The sequence below is a fragment of the Perca flavescens genome, chromosome 10 (genome assembly GCF_004354835.1).
Source record: "Perca flavescens isolate YP-PL-M2 chromosome 10, PFLA_1.0, whole genome shotgun sequence".
Taxonomy (NCBI): Eukaryota; Metazoa; Chordata; class Actinopteri; order Perciformes; family Percidae; genus Perca; species Perca flavescens.
In genome coordinates this window covers 9,812,301-9,837,608 of record NC_041340.1, presented here as the reverse complement: position 1 = coordinate 9,837,608, position 25,308 = coordinate 9,812,301, and the positions used below count along the sequence as shown (strand labels likewise).

General features: G+C 39.5%; 1 protein-coding gene and 2 long non-coding RNA genes across 3 annotated transcripts in view; 1 reads left to right on the top strand and 2 right to left on the bottom strand.

Moving 5' to 3' along the window:
* Positions 1 to 612: 612 nt before the first annotated feature.
* On the top strand, positions 613 to 25,148 carry LOC114562371 (uncharacterized). Its single transcript, XR_003693498.1, has 3 exons — positions 613 to 716; positions 21,009 to 21,148; positions 25,113 to 25,148. It is a non-coding gene; the product is annotated as an uncharacterized LOC114562371 (long non-coding RNA).
* Positions 2,193 to 3,077, bottom strand: LOC114562370 (uncharacterized). Its single transcript, XR_003693497.1, has 3 exons — positions 3,000 to 3,077; positions 2,638 to 2,728; positions 2,193 to 2,312 (listed from the first exon to the last, which is right to left on the bottom strand). It is a non-coding gene; the product is annotated as an uncharacterized LOC114562370 (long non-coding RNA).
* LOC114562369 (teneurin-3) overlaps positions 7,389 to 25,308 on the bottom strand; it is a 197,416-nt gene continuing 179,496 nt past the window's right edge. The window contains exons 21-29 of the mRNA XM_028588749.1: positions 22,867 to 23,099; positions 20,981 to 21,135; positions 16,098 to 16,975; positions 14,644 to 14,819; positions 13,970 to 14,205; positions 12,904 to 13,200; positions 10,049 to 11,660; positions 9,356 to 9,486; positions 7,389 to 8,838 (exon numbers count right to left, since the gene is read on the bottom strand). Of these exons, the coding sequence (XP_028444550.1) occupies positions 8,086 to 8,838; positions 9,356 to 9,486; positions 10,049 to 11,660; positions 12,904 to 13,200; positions 13,970 to 14,205; positions 14,644 to 14,819; positions 16,098 to 16,975; positions 20,981 to 21,135; positions 22,867 to 23,099 (4,471 nt within the window). The 3' untranslated portion in view covers positions 7,389 to 8,085. The remainder of the gene's footprint in view (positions 8,839 to 9,355; positions 9,487 to 10,048; positions 11,661 to 12,903; positions 13,201 to 13,969; positions 14,206 to 14,643; positions 14,820 to 16,097; positions 16,976 to 20,980; positions 21,136 to 22,866; positions 23,100 to 25,308) is intronic.

Here is a 25,308-nt window from a genome sequence, read left to right as displayed (position 1 = left end):
TGTTCTAGCAATCAGTTCAATTAGATATTGAGATAAAAATGTTTAACGGTTCTGAGGATAAAATATGATTGCCAGGTATCAGATGTAATGAAAGAAAAAAATAAATAACACTATCACTATTTCTGGTTTTACATTATGTTTACACTAAGAGGCGAGGTAATTAAAGTTACAATTACATGGCTCTTACATCATTTTAACACATAACGTAACCTTTACAGCTTTCATTATTTTTAGCAGGTTGCACTCGGAATTATAATGGAAGTAAAATTACAATTAAGTGAAACAAAAATGAATTGAATGGATAAACGGCAATCAGCCAGAGATGTTATGTTTGGTCTGAACTATATTGTAGATTAAACATTTTTCTACATTATGTGAATATTATAGAAACATTACAGTAAACAAACTACCAGCATTATTATGTAAAAATATTACATAGTTCTGTGTTTGTTCACAGCAACTTCATATAATAATGTTATTGTTTTGTTATAAATAAGCTATTAAAAGTAAGAAGTTAATTTGCCTCAAGTCTTATGAGTTCTCTATTTACGTTGCTGTCACTTTAAGACTTTAAGCCGGTAACCGCTATGTCGCGTGAGCGGTAGTTAGGAAGTAAACGAACGCTACAAACTAACGGTTCAGTGATTCATGGTTGTAGTGTAGCAAGCCAACTACAGCTACATTTGCCTACATGTATGCCTAGAGTAGCATCGTTGGTATGTATTCATTCACTGTTTTTTAAATAATTACATAGGTTCATAGATCATTAGTTTGATGTCAGTGTTATTTTGTGTTAAGTCTATATTATCGCCGGAAAGCTTCGCAGCCGACCTCGACCTGCAGTCGGAGCTCCAGCGGGACACGGAAAGCCCCGCACCCAGTAGCTTTTTAATTAAACGTAATTTACAAAGCGATCATATCGCACTGAAAGCTAAATATTTTGTCACTAGCAACCTACACCTGTCCTCTGTCAAATACCCACTGCGCAATGTGACGTCGAAGGGACGTCTTTTCCATGTAATTTTTGGACGTCCAATTTCGGTCCACTGAAGGGGTTGTTTTGTAACGCCAGGTGACGTCGTTTTTCGAAGTCTAATGTTGACGTCCGGGGGACCTCCGTGTAAGGGCTATTTAAAGTCCAAATGTGGTCGTTTGTGGACGTCTTTTCAACGTCAAATTTAGACTAATTTTAGACGTTTTTATACTACTTTTATAACTGTAGTCCCATGTTTCAAGAGGATGGAGGACATGTTTTCTGTACCATGTGATCATTTTCCTGTGTAGCTACAGGAAAATTAACTGGCACAGAACACGTCCTCCACTCTCTGGAAACATGGGACTACAGTTATACACATACACATACAAATAAATCCCAATTTATTACTTTATTTTTTATTATTTATTCAAAAATAAATTGTCCTAAATGGCGTCAGAAGGGCACCAGACATATCAAGCACAATGTACAATTTATAAAGCGCTTCTGAGGGTACTCAAAGACAATTTATACAAGTTCAAATGATCATAGAAAATAGCACACTATAACACATTAAAAGCTATTCTGAAAATAAAAAAACTTTTGATTATGTAGGTAGATTTCGACATAATTAGCCTACATTGGTCTATACTGAGCGCGAATGTACAAAAATACTATTAAAAGCTTAAACCAGTGTTTTTTTAAAGTCTGAAACTGTGTGCTTCTTCTCAATCAAAGAGCTGGGGCACATTCAATGTCAAAACAGCAGGTTTCCTTGGAACGGTGTGCAACGGCTTGAGTTATGTTTTCTCTCATTTGGTGGGTGTGTCTCAATTATTGGTTGTGTTCTAGGTGATACCCAATCAGTAGAGATGTGTCTGTAAACCTGTGCACCCAGTTTCAGTTTTAAAAAAAATCTCAATTTTTGGATACCTATGGGATCAGGATAATGTTATTTAAACCTAAAGACACTTTTGAGCAAAGAATAACAAGTATTTATTAAGAAAAGTCATTATTTTTCTCAATCTGTAGGAGTCGCTGAAATATACAGCATTTCTCTCTTTTGACTAAGCTGTGTATCCCTGCTTCACAACAGCAGTCTGTACATGTTGGAGAACAAAAACTGATTGTCACACTAATACTACTGAACAAATTCAAGTACTGCTTATGATATTGTCCACTGTCCATCATAATGTCAATTATTTCAGTAAAAAAAAAAAAAAAGGCTGTCTCTGCTACAGCCTCTACTCCAGTCTGTTGCCAGTCAGGGAAGTCCTTGATGGCCCTCTCGGTGTCGGACTCAGGAAAGTAGGATTCCTCGGTGCTGCTGCTACTGCTGCTGCAAGAACAAAAGATTTGGGTTATGTGCGTTCATTTGAAGAAGTATGTTTTAATGCATGGATGTTTTTTTCAGTTTTTTTTCCCCGTCTCCCATTGTTTTTAAGAAGTGGTTGAGTAATAATTGTAACGTAAGGCTGGGGGAATAATAATCGTTTTTTTGCAGATGTGAATAGAAGACCGGTTTTAAGGTTTAATGGTAATCACAATTATTTAAAAAAAAGCATTTACTTTTCATACCAAAAGGTGTCATTTTATGCTGCCCTCTCTTTACTTACTTACTTACTTCCTACTCCCATTTTCAATTAAGATTTTTGTAAACTTACCACAGATGATTCGGAAAAGTAATGACTGGGAATATGGCAGCTTTCCACATTTCCCCGTTGAATATCTTGGTCATCATGGCAATTGAGAGATCTGAAAAATAGAAACATTAAAATAAGATAAGATCCTTAAATTAGTCCCACAGTTGGGATATTTTCAGTGAAACTGCACCAAATGGAACATGCAATAAAGATAATGATAGAGGAAGTCTAGGAACCCTTGATCACACAGGGGATGGAAAAATAGAGCAACAAATAGGCCTAAGAATCATGAGTGGCACTGCAACTGCCCCAAATACTAAATAGATTTTGATTACAGGTGTGTAATTTGCATCATGCACCAAACTAATTAGGCAATAACATACCTGACTCTTTTTACTTGTTGATCAGGCTTATACACACACAAATAGTCTTGTGGTATGATGTCCTTCATCTCTGCATTGCGGTAATAAGCAGGGTAAAAATAGAACCTTATTACAATGGGAGTTAAAGTACGAACGTTAGCCTGCCATTAGACGGCCCCTGAACCTCTCTACCTTTTTTAAATATGATTTAGGTAGCTAACGTTAATGGCCTGTGTAACGTTAACGTTATAGTTAGCCACATTAAATTATGGAACATCCAAATTAACTTACCGCAACAGACATAGCTAGCTAGCTAGCTAGCTAATGTAAACTTTACATTCAGATTCAATCAGATAAGTACATTTAGCTAGAGCACGGATATTTTAATTTTAAATGAATGTGAAAAAGGACGGCTAGCGCGATGTTAACCTGATCTAACGGCTCTAAAGTTACTTTAAACCATGACATGGTGTAACTTACTAACACATCTTGTTATTTCTCAGAGCAACACCAACTTCCACATGCGAAAACGTCGAAATATTTGTATTAACATTACGTTAAGATGCTTACCATGGGGTTTGACAGCAGCAACGAAGCAGTCTCCATCCTAACCATTAGCTAGTAGACTGTGGCAACGTTTGTCCTTTCTTTATGGACTGTGGCGCGAATGGGTTGCTGGGCAGAATTCAGATCCACGCTCAATAAACTATGCTTCCAAATGACCCGCGAACAACTGAGGACGTTTTTTTTTATTTTAATTTTTTTTTTTTTTTTACAACTGAGGAACTTGTAGCCCATAGAGATATATGTATACAGCTATGCTTGTAGCCTAACACCGACATGCTGCGATGTATATATAGATTTCCATCAAAATATGATGTCCAGACGATGCTTCAAAATGACTCGCGATCCGTTGCAGATGAAGCAGTAATTTGCAGTGGGCTGCTTACTATATTGTCTATGGGTTCATCCATATATATATATATATATATATATATATATATATATATATGGGTTAATCCATATGTCAATGTTAATCATGCAAATTTCCTGCACCTGTCATGGACGTCCAAATGACGTCCAAAAAATTACCCAGTTCAAAGATCAAATGTTGAACGTCAATATGACGTTCAAGTTGGGTCACGGTTGGACGTCCAAATAGTGGACCTAGTTTGGACGTCGAATAGATGTCCAGAATTGGTCATGGACCGACGGACCCAATATAGACATGATCTGCACGTCTATCCGACGTCCAATGTTTAGTGGGTACAGTTGCATTTTCAGCTTTGAACAAAACCGTTCAGGAATTATTACAGCAGTGGGGCGTGCGTAATGTTTCATTCGTCCCTCCTGGTCGGGATGATTGAAAGAGCATGGGGGGACAGATGAAACATTCAATTTAAGCCATGTAAACTTCCCACAACTTCAATATTTTACTACATATCATGAATGGTACTATACCGAAGACGGCACAGTTATAATAACTTGATGTCAAAGTGAGTGGCAACGTAAGTGGCAGGGATTGCTGTTTGTAGATGATTACCGTATCAGAATGCATTTTTTGTATCTGACGATCATCTAATAGCAGTTTAGATTATGTCAAGATCAGAAGGTGGTGTCCACAAGAAAACAGAGATTATGTCAAAGCTCAGAGCGACGCTTATGTCCAGATCAGATAAAATAATGATTCTGTGACCATAATAAAATAATGATTCTGTGACAAGTCGTCCTTTCTGGACTTTAGACATAGCCATAGTTTGTTTCTGACTTTTGGCGCATGATGTGTAGAAATCTCCAGATGCAAGACACAGTGTTATTTTTTTCCTTTCCAGTAAATTGGTTTGTGTAATAGGCAGAATATAAATATATATAATAATATAATAATATAACAACATAATTAGAAGGTCATGAGTGCAGGTGCTCTATTCATTGTAGTAGTTTTCATTTATTTTATCAATACTGTGTCAATTCCACATTTAAAATGTGTGATGCCCTTGGAGATGCAATCAGCTACACACTTTTATTTTATTTACTAGAAACTCATTAGAGAGCTCAATCTGTTGACTATTTCATGTGTTCATTATTATCTAATCAGCTCGGTTGATGCACTTGACTAAAAATAAACTTAACTTCACTTTGAATAAATGTAGCTTTCCTTTCACTCAGCTCAACATCATGTGATTGTAATTGATTGGAGTAGCTTTTCAAAAATTTAGAACAAGTCCAAAATGAACTCCCTTGATAAATGCAAGCCGTATGACGTCAAAGTCCAGCATCAGATGTGTAACGTCAGTGTTGTGGTGTTTGATTGTGACTCCAGGTTGGGACATGTAGACTTCAAAATCATTTGTTTGGCAGTGCGATTCCATATGGCTACGTTTGTGTTACGTTTGCATAAAATGAGGCTCAATTGAATTATGAAACATGCTTCATTTTTTTCCATCGCTCTGATCTGGTTATTGCGTGATGCTTTCAGGTCTTTGATGTTCTTGCAAAGTCGTGCCATCTCTTTTATACCAGCCTTTGAAGTCGGTCTAGTTGCACTGCCGCAATGTTTCTTTGGCAGTGCCTACTGTGGACACAGTGTGATACTGCAGCAGTACTGCGGATCATCTTATTAGCGATTTATCTATTCTATTTGATGTCTTTTTAAATTAACCTGGAGTATCCAGAAGTGATTTTTAGTCCCCCCCCCTCCACCACCACAATACCTGGCACGCTAAAATAAAATTTAAATGAATTATTTTAAGTTTGAGCTCAAGGCAGCACTATTTTCTGACCTCTCTGAAAGTACAGTGATGGCTGCTGTTATTGTAAGTGTGCAGCTGCATGGTGTGTACATTAAACAGTCAGCTGAAGGACTGGATGACTTTCTGAACTATGCTATATGTACCACTAGGGAGCATCAGAGGACTTTTAAGAGAATGAAAGATGTGAATACTTGGCTGAGTTTTTACTTGAAGATTTTTCAGCAGGGCTTTGGTGGGGTTCGAAACTCACTAAATTGAATGTATCAAAACAAATGGGGGTTTGTATAAGTTCACTGTAATTTTAGTGTGAAGGAACAATAGACAGTAACTCAGGGAATGTATTTCAGATTTTGAGCTGAGCAACTTTCAAAGAGATGTAGCTTTGTCGAGCTCTGTATGCCATAAAACATTGTTACATTTCTGAAACTATGTTAAGAATCTGGGGGATGTAGGAGCAGCAGGGAGGTCAAAAACAAAAGCATAAAACAAGCTTTGAGCAAAGAATATTATGCACCCATGGTTTGAAATGCTGTTTGAAGTTTACCATGAAAAAGAAATCCCTTTGTTTTCAGAATTATGAATTCCATCATCAGAACTCCTGTTTTGATGAATAACTTAAAAGTGTGGGAAAGCTGATCACAACCCAGATGAAGTTTTTAAAATTGAAAGGTTCACACATATACTTACACCTAAAATCCTTTTGGGTTTTGATGCTGACTGAATAGATTGTTTAAGGCAACTTTCTATTTCAAGTAAGTTGCATTTAAAATCTCTTCAGCTACAATATACACACTTCAGTTCAGAGCAGCTTTGACCAGCTGACTTCAAATTAACACATTTGGCTTCTTTGACTTTGTAGTTCAGAAGACGTATTTGTTATTATTTTGTATTAATAATTAATGTAATGTTCGATATTGTTTTTGGAATACTGAGGCCATGCATACATAACTATTTGGAAAGTGTTTAAGCATTGTTGATACCAAATTAGTGTCTAAGTAACCTGCCAGCTAATATCACATTTTCTCACATCTCATATTGTACAACTGAACAGTTGATTATAACAAAAAGGCAATTCTTAAAAAAACAACACACCAAAAAGAACCCCAATATCATTTTAATCCTTGAGTGCATTTAACATTCAAAAAAAGTATAACTACTGAAAACATGGATGTGATCTATATTTGGATCCACTGTAACCTTGTTTATGTGAGATGGGTTCATGAAATATTTGTGTTGATGAAATATGCATTGGACAGGAAGCCAGGTCAAAAGGCATTATGCCCAATAAACATTACATTTAGTGGAAATAATAGCTGACGGCATGTTATAGATACATCACCACTTGTAAATACTTGTCACTACATGCACGTTTCTGTTAATTACTTAAACAGAGCATTGTGAAGAAGCCCCACAAAGCAATAACATAACTTAAAAAAAATAATGCTTGTCTGACAAATAAAAAAAAAAATCAAAATCAGCTGGACTTTATTTGTCATGTATAAACACAACATAAATTACTGTTAATATGACTAATACATACATTGATTCGGTTTATAAAAAGAAAGCGCCATAAAACTCTTGCATAATTTACAAAACATGGTGTCCCTGTGCTATTCAAGACACATTTGTGCCACCCCCCTACCCCAACAGAGTTCTTCATACCTTTTGCTGCACTTTTTTTCACAATGAATATTGGGTATTTAAACATGGAAACGGTTTCTTTTTTTCTGTTTAAAAGCATCTCAAAGAGAATAAGACATTTCAACGTCTCTGATGTTTACAGTGCTAAATCTGGTATATATAGTGGTTGTTAGGTGAGGATATCTCTAACGTCAGAAGTCTCTGATTTTAAAAACAAACATTTGATCAAGGACACCGCTTGCTCTAGGAGTGTGAACTCTCGAGCCCCGTACTTCTAGAGAAGTGCAGATATGCATAATGTAAACATTTCCTTTGCTCCTATTATACTTTCTGTTGAACCAGACTTCTCTTGATGAAAAACACAAAACATAAAACACCTAAATCAGCTCACTGTTTCCCGAAAGACACCACTATTCCTCTGCTTCAGAGTCCAGAGTCTAAAAGGCTTGTGCAACAGAGGAACGGACCTGTAATTGCCATGTTAAGGCTTGGTGTAGTTATACATTTACTCTGTAGTCCCTAGGTCACAATGCACAGCATTGCTTTTGACCCCTTGAATTTTTTTTTTCTGTTCTTTCTTTTGTTGTTTTTTTATAAAAACACACGACACTCGGGGTACATAGCAGCAACCTTTGGATTCAGTTGCTTTTCATTTTGTCCGCTTGTATGTCTCTACCAAAACCAAGTCTCTTTGCCAGAAGATGCACCTCGTATTGTTACCTTTTCCCAATTTCACTTTGCCGAAGAAAGTGGATGTTATTAGTGCTGTCTGATAATTCTGGGTACTGCTCAATGGAGAGCACATAGTACCCGTCATACCCCAAAACTTTTCCACTACTCAGAAGCTGCCTCTTCTCCCCCTCTGTCCAGGGACGGACTCCTTCCTCGCCATCTCGCACTCGCTGCTGTTCTCTCGCCCACGCACCAGCAAGGGCGCGCTGACGGGCGAGCTCAACAACTCGCGCTTTCTCCTCGTCCACCGTGGATCCATAGCGAATATGAAGAGCTAGAGCACCGGCACGAATCTCCACATCTGCGAAACGGCGAGTCCGACTATCCATGACTGTGGTGGACTGGGAAACCGTCACATTGACACCATTCTCCAGAGTCTTGTGTCCACTAGTGAGGTGCAACGCGGCAAGGTCGGCGTCTGGAAGGCCTGGCTTGACAAAGTAGTGTGTGTCCCGTCCTTCTATAGTGAAGTGGATGTCTTCCAAATAGAAAGCGTTGTTGAGGATGGTTGCGACCTTGATACAGTCCTCACTGGCCACGTTGAGCGTATGAGTGTGAACGCTGCCCTTGTAGATAGCGAACATAACGGCTCTTCCGATGGGAGACATTGCCGCCGAGAACCACAGCCAAGACTTTTCACCTCTGCGACCTCGGCTGAGATGGACCTCTGGGAGCCGCTCGAATGACAAGAGAGAATGAGCTTGTCTGGTTACTTCCTGCTGGACCCCAGAGATAGACTGTAGGGAAAGTGCAGTGAAACGTTAACGCCTGAACATGGCAGGAGTTGACTCTCCAGGCCATTTAGAACCCGCTACGGCTCTGCTTCATAGAGTTTCTCATCCCCCTCTAAGATAATGGCCTTTTTTAAGCTGTGTTCTCAAGCCAAAAGTAGATAAATCCCCGACGACAATTTTACAGCTTTTTGTGTTAAGACCTTAAACCAAAGAAGCCTAGCATGAATAGCCTCAAACATTTTTAAGTTAAACAGTGTTACAATGTGTTCTACTGGAAACTTAAACATCAATACAATGCAAAGTACAACTGTACTTATTATGCGTATTATTATGCAAATATAGTCCAATTAAAATGGATATTCTATGAAATGCATAGCAATACAATTAAGAAATGGCAGCTTAAAAAAAACAATGAAAATGTTTTTGTCTGTCCAATCCCCTACACTTTCAAAAGCTTATTGTGTGAAGAAGTTGTTTATTTTATGTACCACATGCATCGAAATATATTAATTTTACTCACCGGCAGATCATCCCAGAGCTGACTCTTCCTCAGTTCATAGGATGGCATGCTTAAATCAAACTTTGGGACCGGAAACCCAGGAATGGTGTTGTGAAGATGAAAGCCAAAGGTTACAAGCCAGCTGTTCACATCTGTGCAATAAAAATAAATTAAGGCTTTTAGGTACTGTATCATGATGTTGTCTATCGGAAAAAATATTTTGGAAAACATTGACTAAACTTTTATACTGTATATTGAGGAAAAAAAAAGTTTTAAACACAATTTCTTGAACACTGAGCATTTAAGTAACTAGTTTCATACTTTCACTTAAATGCTTCAAAAATGTAACACTGCTAAGTTATGCTAATTATTATATACATTTAATATATAATACACATACACTATATATATATATATATATATATATATATATATATATATATAAGTGCAGCTACTAATTACCCAAAATTAGTTGATTGGCAACCTTTTTTGGAAACTGGTAAGTTTCCATCTTTCAGATCTGTTTTGTTTGTCACACGAAATAGTAAATTGAATATATTTGGGCTAATGATCAGTTCAAAATAATGAATATGCTATTATAATGGACATTGTATAGATACGACTCATGGAGAGCCTCATCTGTAGAAAAATCAATGATGAAAATCACCATTTGTTGCAGCTCTAATAATCACCATTAATAGCAATATATCTTACCTGCAACATATTCTCTCACTTCATGGACTTTGCTGATGGGGTTATTATTTCTGAACATGTATAAATTAAAAGGAGCTGGCTCTTTGCCAACTTGCTGCCAAGTAGAGACATCTGGGATAGTCCACCTTCCAGACATTATATCATAATCCTGCTCACCAAAGTGCAGTAGTTTGGTCAGGGGTTCATACAGTCCTCCGTGAAACCCGAGCACCAGCTGGAAGTCTGGGTTTGAGTCAAAGTAGACCTCGCCGTATGCTGTGTACTGGAGCTGTTTGACCAGGAGGCCATTGCTGGTGAAGACAGCCTGAGGTGTGCCGGTGTTATCACAGGCAATGTAGAACTCCTCACCGCTGCTGATCTCCATAGCAAACAGATGGCCTTGGAGGTCATAGTAAAGTGAGGTGATCTCCGAACTGGAGTGGTTGTACACATGTGTAATCCTAGCCGGGTAGCTCAGGTCTGCGTAGAAGTACTGCAGGTGTTGGCCCAAGCTTGACTTGGTGGACACTCTGCGTCCGAGTCCATCATAGCGATACTGAATGGTCCATCCATTGCTCTTGCTGTAGACCCGCACCAAGAGACCTTTGGAGTTGTACTCAAAGATTTCTGCTCCCCTCTGACGGAGGAAACCGTCTTCATCCATTCTGTATTGGATATCTCCAAGGCGGGTGATACGGTCTCTCAAGTCATAGCGCAGAGGTAGAAGTCTTGCACTGTTTCCTGCATTCAGCAGATGCAGATTTCCATTAAGGTCATACGTATAGCGCCACATCACTTTCTCGTTCAGGTACACAGTCTGGAGCTGGCCATCCACATCATACTCATAGCTGTACTTGGTGGTGTTAGCAAAGGGGCCGATCTTGATCTCTCGTTTGGTGACTCGCCCCACATCGTCATACTGGAAAGTGATCCAGTACATAAGTGAGCGGAATATCTCATACTGGATCTCCTTGATGCGTCCATGGGCATCAAAGTGCTTGGTGTAGGTCATGACGGCAGTGGATATGATCTGATTAATATCATAGTAGATCACCCCAAACTTCCCAAACTGTTCAACCTTTCCTGAGATGTCGTCAAACTGGTATAGATCGATGGGTAGTGGTGTTTCGTTGATGACGCCTTGCACGCTGGTGACGCGCAGGCTGCTGTCGTAGGTGTAGTCAAAGCGTGCATTGACCATGCCATCCTCACTGAAGCGGAATATCTGCCGGTCCACCAGTGGACCCACTTGGCGATAACGGATGGAGCAGATGAATCCTTCGTTCTGCAGGTTGACCGTCTTCAGCACTCCTGCCGTCTCGTCGTAGGTGAAGCTGACCCTTGTGCTGTCATACAGGATCTCTGACAGTTTGTTCTGCCGGCGGTACCTGTACAGGATCCTACGGCCTGTGCCGAGATGTGCTACTCTCAGTAGGAGGCCGTCTTCGCTGTAGTCCACAGCCACTGAGGCGTTGCTCTCTGGGGGGTGATAAAGGTTCCTGTAGTAGCCCACTGAACGGATGGTCTGCATCGTGTAGCGGGCTACGCTTGGCATCGTGACAGCAGAAAGCCGGTCCAGAGAGTCGAAATCAAATATGTACTGCCGTTGACTGTGGAGCAGGAGAACCATGGACTAAAGGGAAAAGAGCAAAATAGCAGGTGTTTTCTTGAGTTGCATGTATGCATAATATATGTGTAATGCCAGGCAATGTGAGCAAAGCATTTCCTGTTTGAGAAAAAGAGAAACTGAAAAATGCACTAGGCAGCATCAACTATCACTGTTGTGATAGAGCAGCCACCAATTATGCTGCCCATTTTCTAATATGTTAATGCAGAATGTACAGCTAGTACATGATATATTGACGTTAAATACAACATAGAGCATATTTCAAAAACATGTCCTAACACTGGTGTATAAGACAGTTTGTTCATTCAAATTTGTTCAACTGTTAACGATTGTTAAGTCGTCAACATACCCAAGTATGCAACGTAAGAAATGTTTACTTTTATCTCCTATTATACACAAAGGCTAGTTTAATTAATTTACAGTACATGCAGTTTGGAGTGTGGTCTGTCTTCTAAAGGTTTACCACCCTTTCTGTTAAAATGTCATGCCCAGTCATCCGTTATGATGACATAGAGGTTCCCTGTGCTCCCTGAGCTCTCTGTGTTCCTTATTTCAGAGTGTTGACATGGCCTCTCCAGGTCACGCAATAAAAGGATGCAGCCAGGAGTGGCTGAGGAAATATCTGCATGTATTTTTATAGCAGAGCATCTCAGTGCAGTCTTAAACACACTCTACCAAACAACTAAACAACTAAAACTAAGAGCAAAATGCAAGGATCAAACGACCTGTCAGTTTAGTAGATTCCAGTAATTTTCATTTCTGCGTAGTATATTATGTGTGCCATAATGCAGGATTTCAAATAAGTATAGCCTGCCTATCGCCTAGTGTGTTGTATTTTTTATTTACTATACTATGTATACTGCTGCCAAAAGGTGAGGATGCTGTCATTCAGTGCTACCTACCACACAGTTTCTCGGACAAGATATATGTTACTAAAAGAGAGAGGGTAATCAGCCCTACAGGCTGAGGTATAGCTCGTGGATGCGATCCCTCTGATCATTTTTTATATCTAAAGCTTGTGAATGATGCTCATAAATCTGCAGTTAGTGTAGAATGATTACTGTGTTTGCTAAGTACCTCTGTAAGAAGCAGAATAATGTACATGGAGCTGGTGATTATTGCAAAATAGGCCTCCTCAGAGTGACCTCTGCTACATGTCAGGGTCTTTATGCACCTTGTAGCGATAATGACTAGCCTGCTGTACAGTATATCATACATATTACTTCCTCCGGTCATGTTATTTTCTCACCTGCTCCAGGTAGGTGTAACTCCATATCTTCCCATCGGCAAACACCCTGGAAACCAGGCGGCCTTGGCTATCATACTCAAGTCTCTCAGTGGTGGGGCCTCTCTGCAGGACACTGATTTGCCCACTGCTAGTGCGGCTCACATTAACTGGCAGTAGCTTACTGCTGGGCACCCAGAGCACTGGGTGGCCTGCTGTGTCGTATATAATCTTTAAGAGGAACTTCCTGTGGTCATCATAAATCTTCTCTGTCCTCAGGGTGCGATCGTAATCGACAGAAAGAATGTTTCGTCCGTTCACCTGCGGGAAAGATTTGATTTAATAAGGTGTTAGACAAAAAGAAAACTACACCTACTGCTAGTGATAATAAGCTATGACTAACGGATCAAACTTATTTATTATATTTAGGAATGATACAACCAATTGATTGATGTAACTGATTACACAATAGTGCAATATTAAAAAGAAATTATTTGTCTCGAGGGCTCTTATAACTGTGTTCACATCATTTTCACTACATTTGTCACAGAGATTCACACCTCCCTCACAAGGCTCATTTAACTGAGAGACGCTCTGGCGATTATTCAGGTGCACTTAAATCACATCCTCCTAAATTTAGAGGAGACAAAAATTACTCAGAGGCAAAGTAACCACCCAAGTTAAGTTCATGAAGTACCATTTATCATAAATCTGAGTGTCATTCTAAGAAAGAAGAGGAGAAGAGGTGGACTTATGTACAGTACTGGAATATTGATAACCCTCTCTATCAGGAACTAAATGTTAATGTGACTCATAAATTCCAATGGAAAGATGGAATTGCAGAAATGTTTTTATAATGTTATAAGGAGGACAGTGGGATAACCATTACATAAAATAACATATACATTATTTTAGACAGTTTGATCTATTTTTTATGCAACTGATCTCTGACCCTAATAGTGTCACTGCCATACTCTGCCATAATCTACCACTGAGGTAAGCAAAGCCACAGGACATAGCCACTTCTGTATTCATGGTATGCTGATCATTTGCATGTGCTACAAGGAAGAAAAAAAAAAATCAAACATACCCTAAGCTTGCGTCCAAACACGATAACTTTCCCTCTGGCTTGTTCTTTGCGGAAGCGCCACTCAACCAAGTTTTGCCCACTCTCGCCTGGCAAGCTCATGTTGCGTCTGGCTACAGTTGGGTTGGCAGCGCCTGCCAGGATGTGAGGCTCTGTCTGGTAGTGGGTGTCCATCCCGTTGGCATAGGTAATCCTCAGCGAGTTGTCAAAGCCCACTTGATAGCTGCTTCTACATTGGTCTATTGATAGTTAACAAAACATAACGTAACAAAAAATGCAGCTTAGATTAAAGGAATACGTAATTACACACTGGAATAAATGACATCTCCTGAGGTTGTTCCTGGTTGCAATTAATTATGCTTTAAGTACTTAGTATTTCATATTTGACCATTTTTAGATGGAAAGAATGAACATGAATGACGCTGAAATAACTGGACCATCTGGGTCGGGCAGAGAGTAGAAACCATTTAGATACAAGGTTGACGAGTCTCCCTGACACCCCAAACCCACACACTGAGAGAGTAATCATTTACACTGTCATCTGTCAGACCCTCAAAGCTGTAATGATACACGACTTAAGCTTACTCAACAATTGGCCCGGCGACCCTTGAAACAATGAAAAATAACCGCTTACAAAATAGCTGCCTGAGTCGGGAAGATGAGTGCCGCAGCCTTACCCTGAGCCAGAGTGTAGAAGGCACGAGTGGTTGAGGTATTAGTGGTGATGCTGATTTCCTCATCTGTCACAGAGCTTTCAATGTCCACCGTCAAAGCGCTGTATATGTCTGTGTACAAGTTATTCACCATTCCGGTGGGGAACGTCACATTCAGTAGCCGTCCTTCACTGTCATAGCTTTTGGACAAACAGGACAGAAAATGACAAAGCATTGACATGTATGATGGTTGCATTCAATTATCAGCTCTTTCATACTTGTTGAGTAAGATCAACGACTGTGACATTTTCCTTTTTTTTTTTTTTTTTTATACGCACAATTTTCAGAGCTTAAGTGAAGGGGCGTCTGTATGAACCCAAGGGGCAATCCAAATAGTTGATATGTGATAACCACACATCTCATCAGCTATCAGTTTTGTATTTAACACTTGTAATGAATTCAATTATTTGGATGATTGATGTGTCATTATAATCTCAACTGAATGCTTTGCTTTTATAGTTATAGTGGGGATATCATTCATGGCATAATGTGACATGAAAGCTAATTACACAAAGGAAAAAAATGTACTGAGAGGCCATGCAACCAAAATAAAGTGTTGTTATGATAGAGAGTACAGGTGGCGTACTGTAGTGAAATATAATGATGGATGGTCATTTTGTTCAACTCTACTTTTTTAAATCTGTGAATGTTAAAACAACTTCCTATTGTAGCCAACACTGCGGTGGCTCCTCGTCTGCTAACTGCAACATTGTTGCACACATGATGCACGTGGTTTAGTCAAGTAAAAAAAAATAATATAAGAAAAAGTAGTAGTTATTATAGTCTAATTAGGTTATTTAACAGATCTGAGGCACATTTTATAATTAGTTTTCAATTAAATGCGCACCCTAAAGCAGTTTGCAGGTAAGGTAGGTTACCAATTATAGTACAACTTGTACTGAGCTGTGAGACAGGAAAGAACACACAAAAGGTTAGACACATAGTACACACGCAACAGTAGCAAGCATTTTGTCTTTGTACCGCATACATTTTAAATTAAAAAAGGAAAAGGTTAGACACATAGTACACACGCAACAGTAGCAAGCATTTTGTCTTTGTACCGCATACATTTTAAATTAAAAAAGGAAAACAAGTATCAGTGTCAAACTCAACTCAGTAGTAGGTAGTAGTAAGTGACAAGCTCAAACTAAAGTTTAATAAATCCTTCAACTGCAAGCTGTTAATACTGCCTCCTCATTCATGAGCAGCAGGACATTTCTTTTTGCCAGAATGCGTAGTGCATTTATTTTACATAATTTGTATTAGTATGCTCTCAGTAGGAGGTTTGTTTTAATTTGTACCATGGGCAGGTTCCAGGTGCAGAAGGCCTACATGAATTGCAATCTAAATCAGTCTGACTTTTGCTAGTGGTGTTAAGATTTCCACAGAATGTTCTTGCCAATCTCTTTAATACTTACTCGTAGAAAGTTGTCCAGCCAATCTCTGATGTCTTTGTAGCCAGCAGGCCATTGTTACCATGGTAAGTAAGAAGCACTAGCTCCTGGCCCTGTGCTGTGAGTGTTTTCAGTCCGCCGTTGGTGCCCATGGTAAGCCAGATCACCTGGTTGTCAGGGGCGACGATACGCACCGGTGTGCGGTTAGGATCTCTACGGATTCTCAGAGTGTTGCCGCTGCTGTCAGTAACAGCTGTGATGTCATTCTCTGTGCTGTAGCTGAACGTATATTTCAAGTCACCAGTGAGCAGGCTTGCAGTGTGTTGGTGGGTACCATTGCTGTCAAATACATACAGCTCCTGGGCATCAGGCGAAGCCACCTCATATGTATTGGCACTTGAAGTTGGCCCATTTCTTGAGATGGCCCGGATGCGGATGTTGCCCAGGTCTGCCACGTAGAGTGTTCCATCTGGAGCTGCCACTAAAGAAGATGGAGCATTGAGCCTTGCATCTTTGGCATAGCCGTCCCCTGTCTGATAACAGTCACAATTGGCATCATTCTTGCAATCACATTCGGAGGGAGACCCGGCCAAATGTGTTAGCTCTCCATCCACAGAAACCTTTCGGATCCTGCTCATCTTTCTCTCATCTGTCTCTGCTATGTAGATGGCCCCATGGTAAGATATGGCGATGGAAACGGCAGATTCTATAGGGGTTAACTGGGCCCTTTGACCACCCGCCACACCACGCTCCAGTCCAGCCAATGGGCAGTGAAGAGGTCGGCCAGCTGCAATGCTCACTTGACCGTTCTCTGTGATGCGCAGCACAATATTGTTGTCCAAGACATACAGCGAGTTGTCCATGGGGCTAACTGCTAGGTCCGTGGGCCACTCCAGAATCACCTGAAATGCAGGACATCATTATCTCAAATGTCACATTTGAAATGAAAGGTAATGGCTGTAACTGCCGTCAGTTCATTAACATGCATTAGATTTCATTTATGTAGTATGTAACTTCAGTACAGTTATTATATAGTTTATGTGTATAAATTTTATGTCTCTACATAATGTTCTGAATAGCTTGGGGCGGAACTAATTTGCACGTACACTGCCCGTGGGACGCAGTTTGATGTTACACATGAATGGAAAGAGCTGCGATGTGACGTGTTGAGTGCATTCTGCAAGAAAGTGTCATAATATCTTAAGTTAAGTTACTACACTGGATTGGTGAGAAGATAAGTTGTGAAGAGATGTGTTGAAGACACAAGATCTGGGTTTAGCTCCTTTGTAACAAGCTGCCAACGAGGAACATTGAGAATGTTTACATGTTTTAGCTAACTTAGCCCTATACCTTGCTTTGTTAATGTAGTAAGCTTGTATTGCAATGTGGTTACGGCAAGCAGCTGTGATAAGTGTTGTTTTGTTGGCAGTTTCACGGGATTGATGGTCTACGATGGAATAAAGATCACCCTGTTTTTCACTAAACATCGTGTGTCCGTGCGTTACTGGGGAGCTACAATGGCTATCTCAAAATAATCATCACCCATAATTAATTCAAAGGAAATATCCATTTTGATAGTCTTTTGTTTTTTTATCCAATAAAATGCAGCAGTGACTCAAGTATAAGCCCAGTTCATATGCACATTAACAATATAGCACATTCCAAATTTGCATGGTGGGACTGGCCAAAATGAACAAGCATAAAAAAAAAACACAACAAAAATAAATAAATTGTGATGTTGCTGGGATAAATCCCGACAGATGCCCCTCACTATTCCGCTATCCATTTTGCAAGGGCACCCCGTTGCATCTAGGGGTTTGCGCCATCCAGGAGAGTTGTGATTGGTTTTAAAAAATCCAAACAAGCAATATCTTTTTCCCCTCTCCCAGAATAGATAAGTTGTGTAGCCAGACCATACAGTACTGCAATTTGGAGTATTGTCTGGCAATGTAAGGCTATGAATAGGCTGATATACAGAATGACTTAAGATGTGAATAGGCTATAAACAGACAAAGTCCTGCTCTTTAAAGCTAATTTCTGCTTCACGGGCCTCATACAGACAATTCATTCACTCATAGAAGTTTAAGTTTATCCATATCTAGCTAATTATTAACACATGGGCTAAAATTGCCATTGTAGTTGCAGGGCAGTCTCTCTTTACAGTATGCTAGTTTGACTTAGAATATATAATTTCAATTGGCCTGGAGGAAAAAATAAATAGCACATCTTTTACCTTTGGGGTATTAGATTAGTGCTTATCATCTTGTGCAAGCGCTGCTGATACATGAATTTAAAGGATAATTCTGGCCACAGTGACTGTTGCGATAAACATCCATTATACTCTCCTCCCCTCTAAACATTTACATTTCATCATACTATTACTGACATTTAAAACTAAGTGAAGTTCCAGGGGGTTGTGCCCTGCGTGCCTATTGTATAGCTTCCAAAATAACCCTGAGCATGCATACTTACTGATGCTGGCGCCTGAGAGGGGAGCAGCTCATTAAGTGATCAATTAAGTATATCAAATTAAATCCAAATTATAATATTCCACACATAAGAACTAATATAAGTATTAACCACATCTTGGAAAAATAACAAGTAGATATTGCAATCCAAAGCTTTAACCCTGGCCAACTATTACAATCGGCTTGTCAGAAATGTGTCAGTGAATAAAAAAGCTTATTTGTAACAGCACAAATGATTGGCCTGGCCTTTAAATACATAGCTGTCATTAAAACTGTCAAAACGCTCCTGAATTGTGCTTTTCCACAGGGTGATTAATAGTAAAACCCACTGCCTTTAAGGCTGCCACCAGTTAAACGGCACTGAGCCAATTCTCTAGTTGGGATGCCTGAGGATCATACTTGCCCGCCAGAAACATGACTTGGTTAATTAGCAAAAAGTGACAAGCTTAATCCTTTGTCTTCATGTTCTCTTATGATCCTTCCCCTTCATGTTCACCCACACACATGTACACACACAAACACAGATTGCTTTCTCTTCTGTTTACATTTAAAATGCCCTTTTGCTGCCAACAACTCAGTTTAATTTTCTCACAGCTCTTATTTGTGTTAATGCATTATTATTATCTAAATTCTCAAAAGGACACATGAATATTGGTGATACCTGCTGTCGGGGTCATTTAGTTTTGAATGTTGCAGTCCTTCCTATCTACTGTTGAAGTGTTTTGTTTGTAATTTTGTTTGTACTCTCTTTTTGTAAGCTGATCTGCATCGAACTTCAGAAATCTAATTAAATTGCAAATTGGTTAGATAAAAAACAAACACCAAAAAAAAATAAAAAATACACTGTAATGTCTGGTGCACACATGTAAGAGGTAAGAAAACCTGATCCTGCAGCAATTTCATTCTCAACAACCAATACACTTAATAATTCACTTTCAGCAGAAACAGGACATTAAGGACGCTGTGAATGCATCCTTTTTCATATGATAAAAGCTTTTTTCGGTTTTTATTTTTCTTCATTATTCATCCTAAGTCAGATCTTAAAACTCTAAAGGAGTGAAATGAGGATGGATATTAATGTTTAAGCGCAGAGCGCTGCACTTCTACTTTTGAAGAAGGGCCATATTGTAATGCTATAACCTATTGTGTAGGGTCAGAGCGCTGCTTTTATGTTACCTCGTTCACAGGGAGTTAGTAAATTTTGTGGGACAAAGCCGGCCGTCTTCAGGTGCTGTTGCAGAAAAGGTTTTATGTGCGGCGAGCTGCTTCATTGCCGTGTATAGTGTAAGTGTCCTCAATCCTGATTATTTCTAGTGGAGCACTAAACACTAATTCAGCTCCAGCCACATCAAAACAAGCCCCCCAAACTGAGTAATTAGACTTCCCTACATATCATCTGCCGTGACCTGAAAACTCATCTCCTCAATAAACACTTCATCTCTCCACTTCCTGCCTAAACCACATCCTCCTCCTAGCACATATTTTCCTCCTGTAGTGTCAGAAAAAAAGCTCTGCTCTTGTCGAGTTGAGAGCAAATTAAAAAAAATACTTTTTTTTTTCACCCAGCACCTAGTGTCCATTGGAGATTATTCCACTAATGTCCCTATATGTTTCTCTGGATAAGATCTGTCAGTTATATGCCTATTTTGTATTTAACATGTATTAAACCAGGAATTCCTCAAAGAGATTAACATTATATTTTTTTACAGTGTCCTGGCCAAGAGAGGCAGAAATAACAATGTCACAAGCTAACGACATGAAACTGAAAATATCTCACTAGATCAGAATTGAACAGAAATGGGATTATAAAACCATAAATAAAATTGCCAATAAGAACCATTTAAAAGATAACATCCTTGAAACAAAGTGAAGAGGCACTTTAAAATTGACCTACGGGTAATCTAACCATCTGACCATCAATATAAGTAAGTAAGAATGATATAATGCTATCAAACAATAAATGAATTACACCAAAAGATCCAGATTGTAATCCTCCCAGAATTGTAGTTTGTAGTTCTCCCAAATAGCAGACAGACAGAAAAGGGGGAATGCAGTTTCTGCAGCAATGATTTAAATTCCCGGAAAGAGACTTGCAATTTTAAATGTAATTGGAGAAGGTTCCAGTCAGAGGGAGCAGCATGCAAAACAGCTTTTCTACCTAGTTTGGGAACTGTTAATAATAATATACGATGAGGTAAAAAAAAAAAAAAAAAAAAAAGCCTCTGCATGTCCTTCTCTCACTCGAAAACCGGTTGCCTATAAAGATTGTCATTCATCATTCATATGCAGTTATATAACAGTGCAAATCAATGATGACTCATGTGTGAGCAAACTGAAAGAGGGTTAGAGGGGTGGGGGCACAGGGTGGCGCTGTGACATGCTCTGTGTGAGCATACAGGCAGAGTTAACAACTGTCTGGCACATTTGTGTATAAGCCACCTGATTGATGTCCATGCTGTTGTCACAGGTCAGAGGGCGAGCCGATGTCAGGTCGTTGGAACCAAGGAAAGTGGAAATGATGCCGTTCTGGTCCACCTTCCTGATTGTGGTGCCATCAACAAAATATATCAGGCCATTCTTGCCCACGGCGATGCCTGTTGAGATCAGGTAAGAGGAGGCAAAAAGGACAAAAGAAGAGAGAGGGAAAAAAAACAGCTTGTGATAACAGGAAAACACGGCAGATATGTGGCATCTCTGCTTGCATGACTGAGTGGACGGAACACGATGGATACATGTGTCAAGCTTACCTTCCCATTATTCAGGTCACTGCAAAAAGCACAGCCATCAATAATTCAAGGGCTGCTTTTCTGGTATTAAATAATTTCTCAGGCAGAAGTGGGAAAGGCTGTATTCATACGGTATATATGCACTTGCCACGTCTTGTAACCTTCCTCTCTAAAAAAGGACCTCCGGACCGCGGGAGTGGTGTGTTTGGAAGGTTTTTTGACATCGGCAATCATCAACAATCTGCACACCATTTGAGAAATGAATGTGTGAGGGGACGGAAATGACAGCTTTGGCCAATTATAGATGAAAAGGAGTGAAAGACAGGCAGTTGCCATGGTTACAACTGTAGACTAAATTGACTCAGTGATTGAGTTGTAAGTTGCAGCCGAGCCAGTGTGGAGTTGCAATAATCATTTGTCCCAAACTGGGAAAATGCATTAGCGAGCCACACCAGCCTCCACATCGCTCTCTGCGTCACCGTGCTGCTTAATAGAGACCAGCGCCTATGGGAATTCAATCATACTGTACCTGCACACATGCAGGGAGACTATTTTCATTTTCCACATTGGCTTTAACACAGTTTTGGGTCTGATTCTAAAAACTAAGAGCCACTGATCTCAGGAACATATTTGTCAAGTGGAAGACAGTTGTATAGTTTCTGGAGGATTTAAAAATGTTTTAAATATGCTTTAACTTCAGTTTTAATTAGTTTTTCTTTTTTAATGAAGTCTTTAAAAGCTTCTATGGAAGGTGAGTGGTTTGGTTTGACCTGTGGCTAGGTCGACACAAGATTGCTTTCTACTAAAACATTTATGAGTTGAGGGAGCCCACGGTGAATCCTTGGGAGCAGGCTATTTGACAGTCTGAGATTCTCAGACAGATGAAAAGTGTCACGTTTGAGCAGAGTTCACCAAATGTCTGAGAGGAGAAAAAAAAATGGAGCCATCTGCTGTTACTTCTCTGGTCTCGGCTTCCACCCACTCCATCATTAGAGTTGCTCCCTCAGATTGCCTTCACTCAAGCCTTTATCACCCAGCTGAAGCTGAGCTATTGCAGTTGGCATTCAGAGCGCGCAAAAACAATTCATCTCAGCCTTTTCATCCAGAAGACTTTATGGAAAAGTGAGCAATCCAACTACAAATGGCACAAATGGCCATGTGCTGTTTGAATGTGGAAAAAAAAAAAGTTATGTGCACAGAGGGTATCAACTTGTAGATAGCTGTTACTTTGGCTTTAAAGGACTGGAGACTTTACTTTTACAGTAGCTGTTTGAAAAAATCAGGTATCAGGATCAGGTAGATATTGACAGATATTAATTATGCAAAATAAAATTCACATTCACAGCCCTAATTTACAAAGCTTATGTTTTTGGTGGTGTTGTTTTTTTGTTTTTTTTACACTTGACAGTCCTGTTTACTTTTACATGACCTACAACTACAATTCATCCATTAAAATCAATCAGTTAGCCCAGAGCTGGCACAGACCCAAATGGAACACATAAATTAAAATTTAGCAGTTGCTACTGCTGACTGAGAACCTCATCACTGTGTCCCGCCTCTCCATTTGAGTAGAACATCTTCATTAGTTTTAAACGATACCTTTGGGTCCAGTGAGAGAGGCCTCTGGAGCTTTGCCTCCATCGCCACAGTGGTTCTCGTCAAAGGGCAGACAGTGCTCCCCAGTCCCTGCCACCACCTCTGCGTTTGACTGCAGTTCCTTTGTCCCGGTTAAGGTTTTGGGTCTGTAGATCCTCCGGGAGTTTGTGTCCGACACGTACAGCTGGCCGCTTACTGGATCAGTTGCCAGGTAATACCGGTGTGCCGGGTTGTTACTGCATTCAAGACAATAACTCAGTTATACACAATATACAGTACTTTCCTATCATTCCTATCATCATCAGCAGGCACTAAGTGTTTTTCTTTAAATGCCCCTGTCTTACATTGCAGCCAAATAGTCCTTTACTATAATGGTGCCAATTTACCCCTAATGTGATATAAATCAATAATGTCTGTAAGATACATGAAACAACATGTAAACCACAACTGACCCCTGATGAAATGTTGCCTGATTTTCCTTACTAATTACACATTTAGTTTAGTCAAAAATAATATAGATTCCATTATTTATCTCTAGAGAGCTAACATTGTCTTCACTATGCATTAGATTTTTTTTTTAGATAGTTAAACACTTTAGAAAAAACTACACTTTAGAAAGGTATATTGTTTAAATACTAATAGCAAGTCCTGCATACTATCATGCATTCTTTTAAGTGTAATGTAATGAGATAGCCTTCCTCAGACTTGTGCATTTTTTAATTGCATTAAGGAGGTAAAAGAAGGTTAATGCCAATGTTTAATCACGTTGTGTTCTAGTATTTAAGCTTATTTTCTAAAACACAGTGAATGACTAATTAAGCGTAACTTGTTTTTCAGTCCAGTTGCAGCGTAAAATGTCAACCTTCTTATCTACTTAACATTTGTAGCGACATTGTCATGCATGTAGATAATGAACTGAAGAAGAACTCTATTTTTTATGTTGTGGATAATTTCCACAGCAGAAAATAAAAGAGTAGAGCCTTTGTGAATAGAAAATAAAAGACAGAGAAGGTTGAGAATATGGACATCAAACAGAATTGAACAGAATACCATTTCAGTGGCCTTCCAGTTTACACAGCAGAAATGACAACTTATGTGCCAGATCATTTCATTTGTTATCACTCCCCTGCGGGGAAAAGGCTTTGGAAATTACAGAACTGACTGGCTCATGTTAACAAAGTGCAACAACTAATGGCATTGCATCTGTTTCTGCTTATTTGCGTTCTTTTTACCGTCTCATAATGGATCCATGATTCAGAGAGCAACTGTGTCAAGGATTAGGAATCAAAAGGTTTTAAAACACATGATTGACTGATATTTAGACTTGTAGCAGGCCTATTAAAATTATCATTTTCTGTAGCAGTGGTGGTAAACAGATTCAAAACACTGAAAAACTATTGCATTAACCTTTTCTATTAGGGCAGAGTTGATACATAGCAGGTGCTTAACTGTCATTAAAGAGCTAAAAACAGAGGCAGTTAACATGAAAAATAGCTTGCTTTACAGTGCAGTCGTAAACATGGCTTCTCTGGTTGTACTCCAGCTTAATGGTACTTCAGTCAATACTGGTTGGCTTTGGAAGTGGGATAATGTGACAGCAAAATAAATGTGGCAATGAAACGTCTTTATAAAATGATGAAGATGGAGTCATAAAACTTGACATCTATTATGAGTCAACGTAAATGCCCAAAATAGGTGGCTGCCATCAAGTTGTTATTAAGAATTCAGCAAGACATACATGAGTAACCCTTTCTTTTACAGTCAACCTGCAGGGGGGCTGACACAATAAATGAAACACCTGTATGACATTATGAAATCCAATATAACAGCTTGGCAATAAATAATAACTTTGTCAAGATTAAGACAGCTGTATGGTAGTGATAGGCAGGCTCGCAGAGGAGCACACACACCTCCTGGTTCAGAGGGCTAGCTCTGGGTTAGACTGCCCTCTTAGTTCCATAGAGGAGTAGGGTGAGAGGAGGATGTTTTATCGTGCTTTATCCATGACGTTCAACATCCAAAGTGTTCAGGTGCTGCCTGAAATTCCGCCGGATGTCTTTCATTTCGTCCGCATTTTAAATTCTGTCCGATTTATGAGGACTAATTATTAACTGCTCCTCAGATCTCTAAAGGGAAGATCCAGACAGTTAGCTAGACTATCTGTCCAATCTGAGTTTTCTGTTGCACGTCTAAGACAACTTTTGAACGTACACATGTTCCACCAAAACAAGTTCCTTCCTATTTTGCAGATGTGCCGTTGCTTAGCGCCACCCAAGACGATTGTGATTGGTTTTCTAAGTAATGCCAATAAACCAGAGCACGGTTTTTCCCCATCCCGGAATGCTGTGTGAACTAGCCAGACCCTCCACCGCCTGCGTCAGACTGCTTGTATCCCGTGCAATTATTTTCATATATTTTTTGTATTTTCTAGTACAATGCTACACA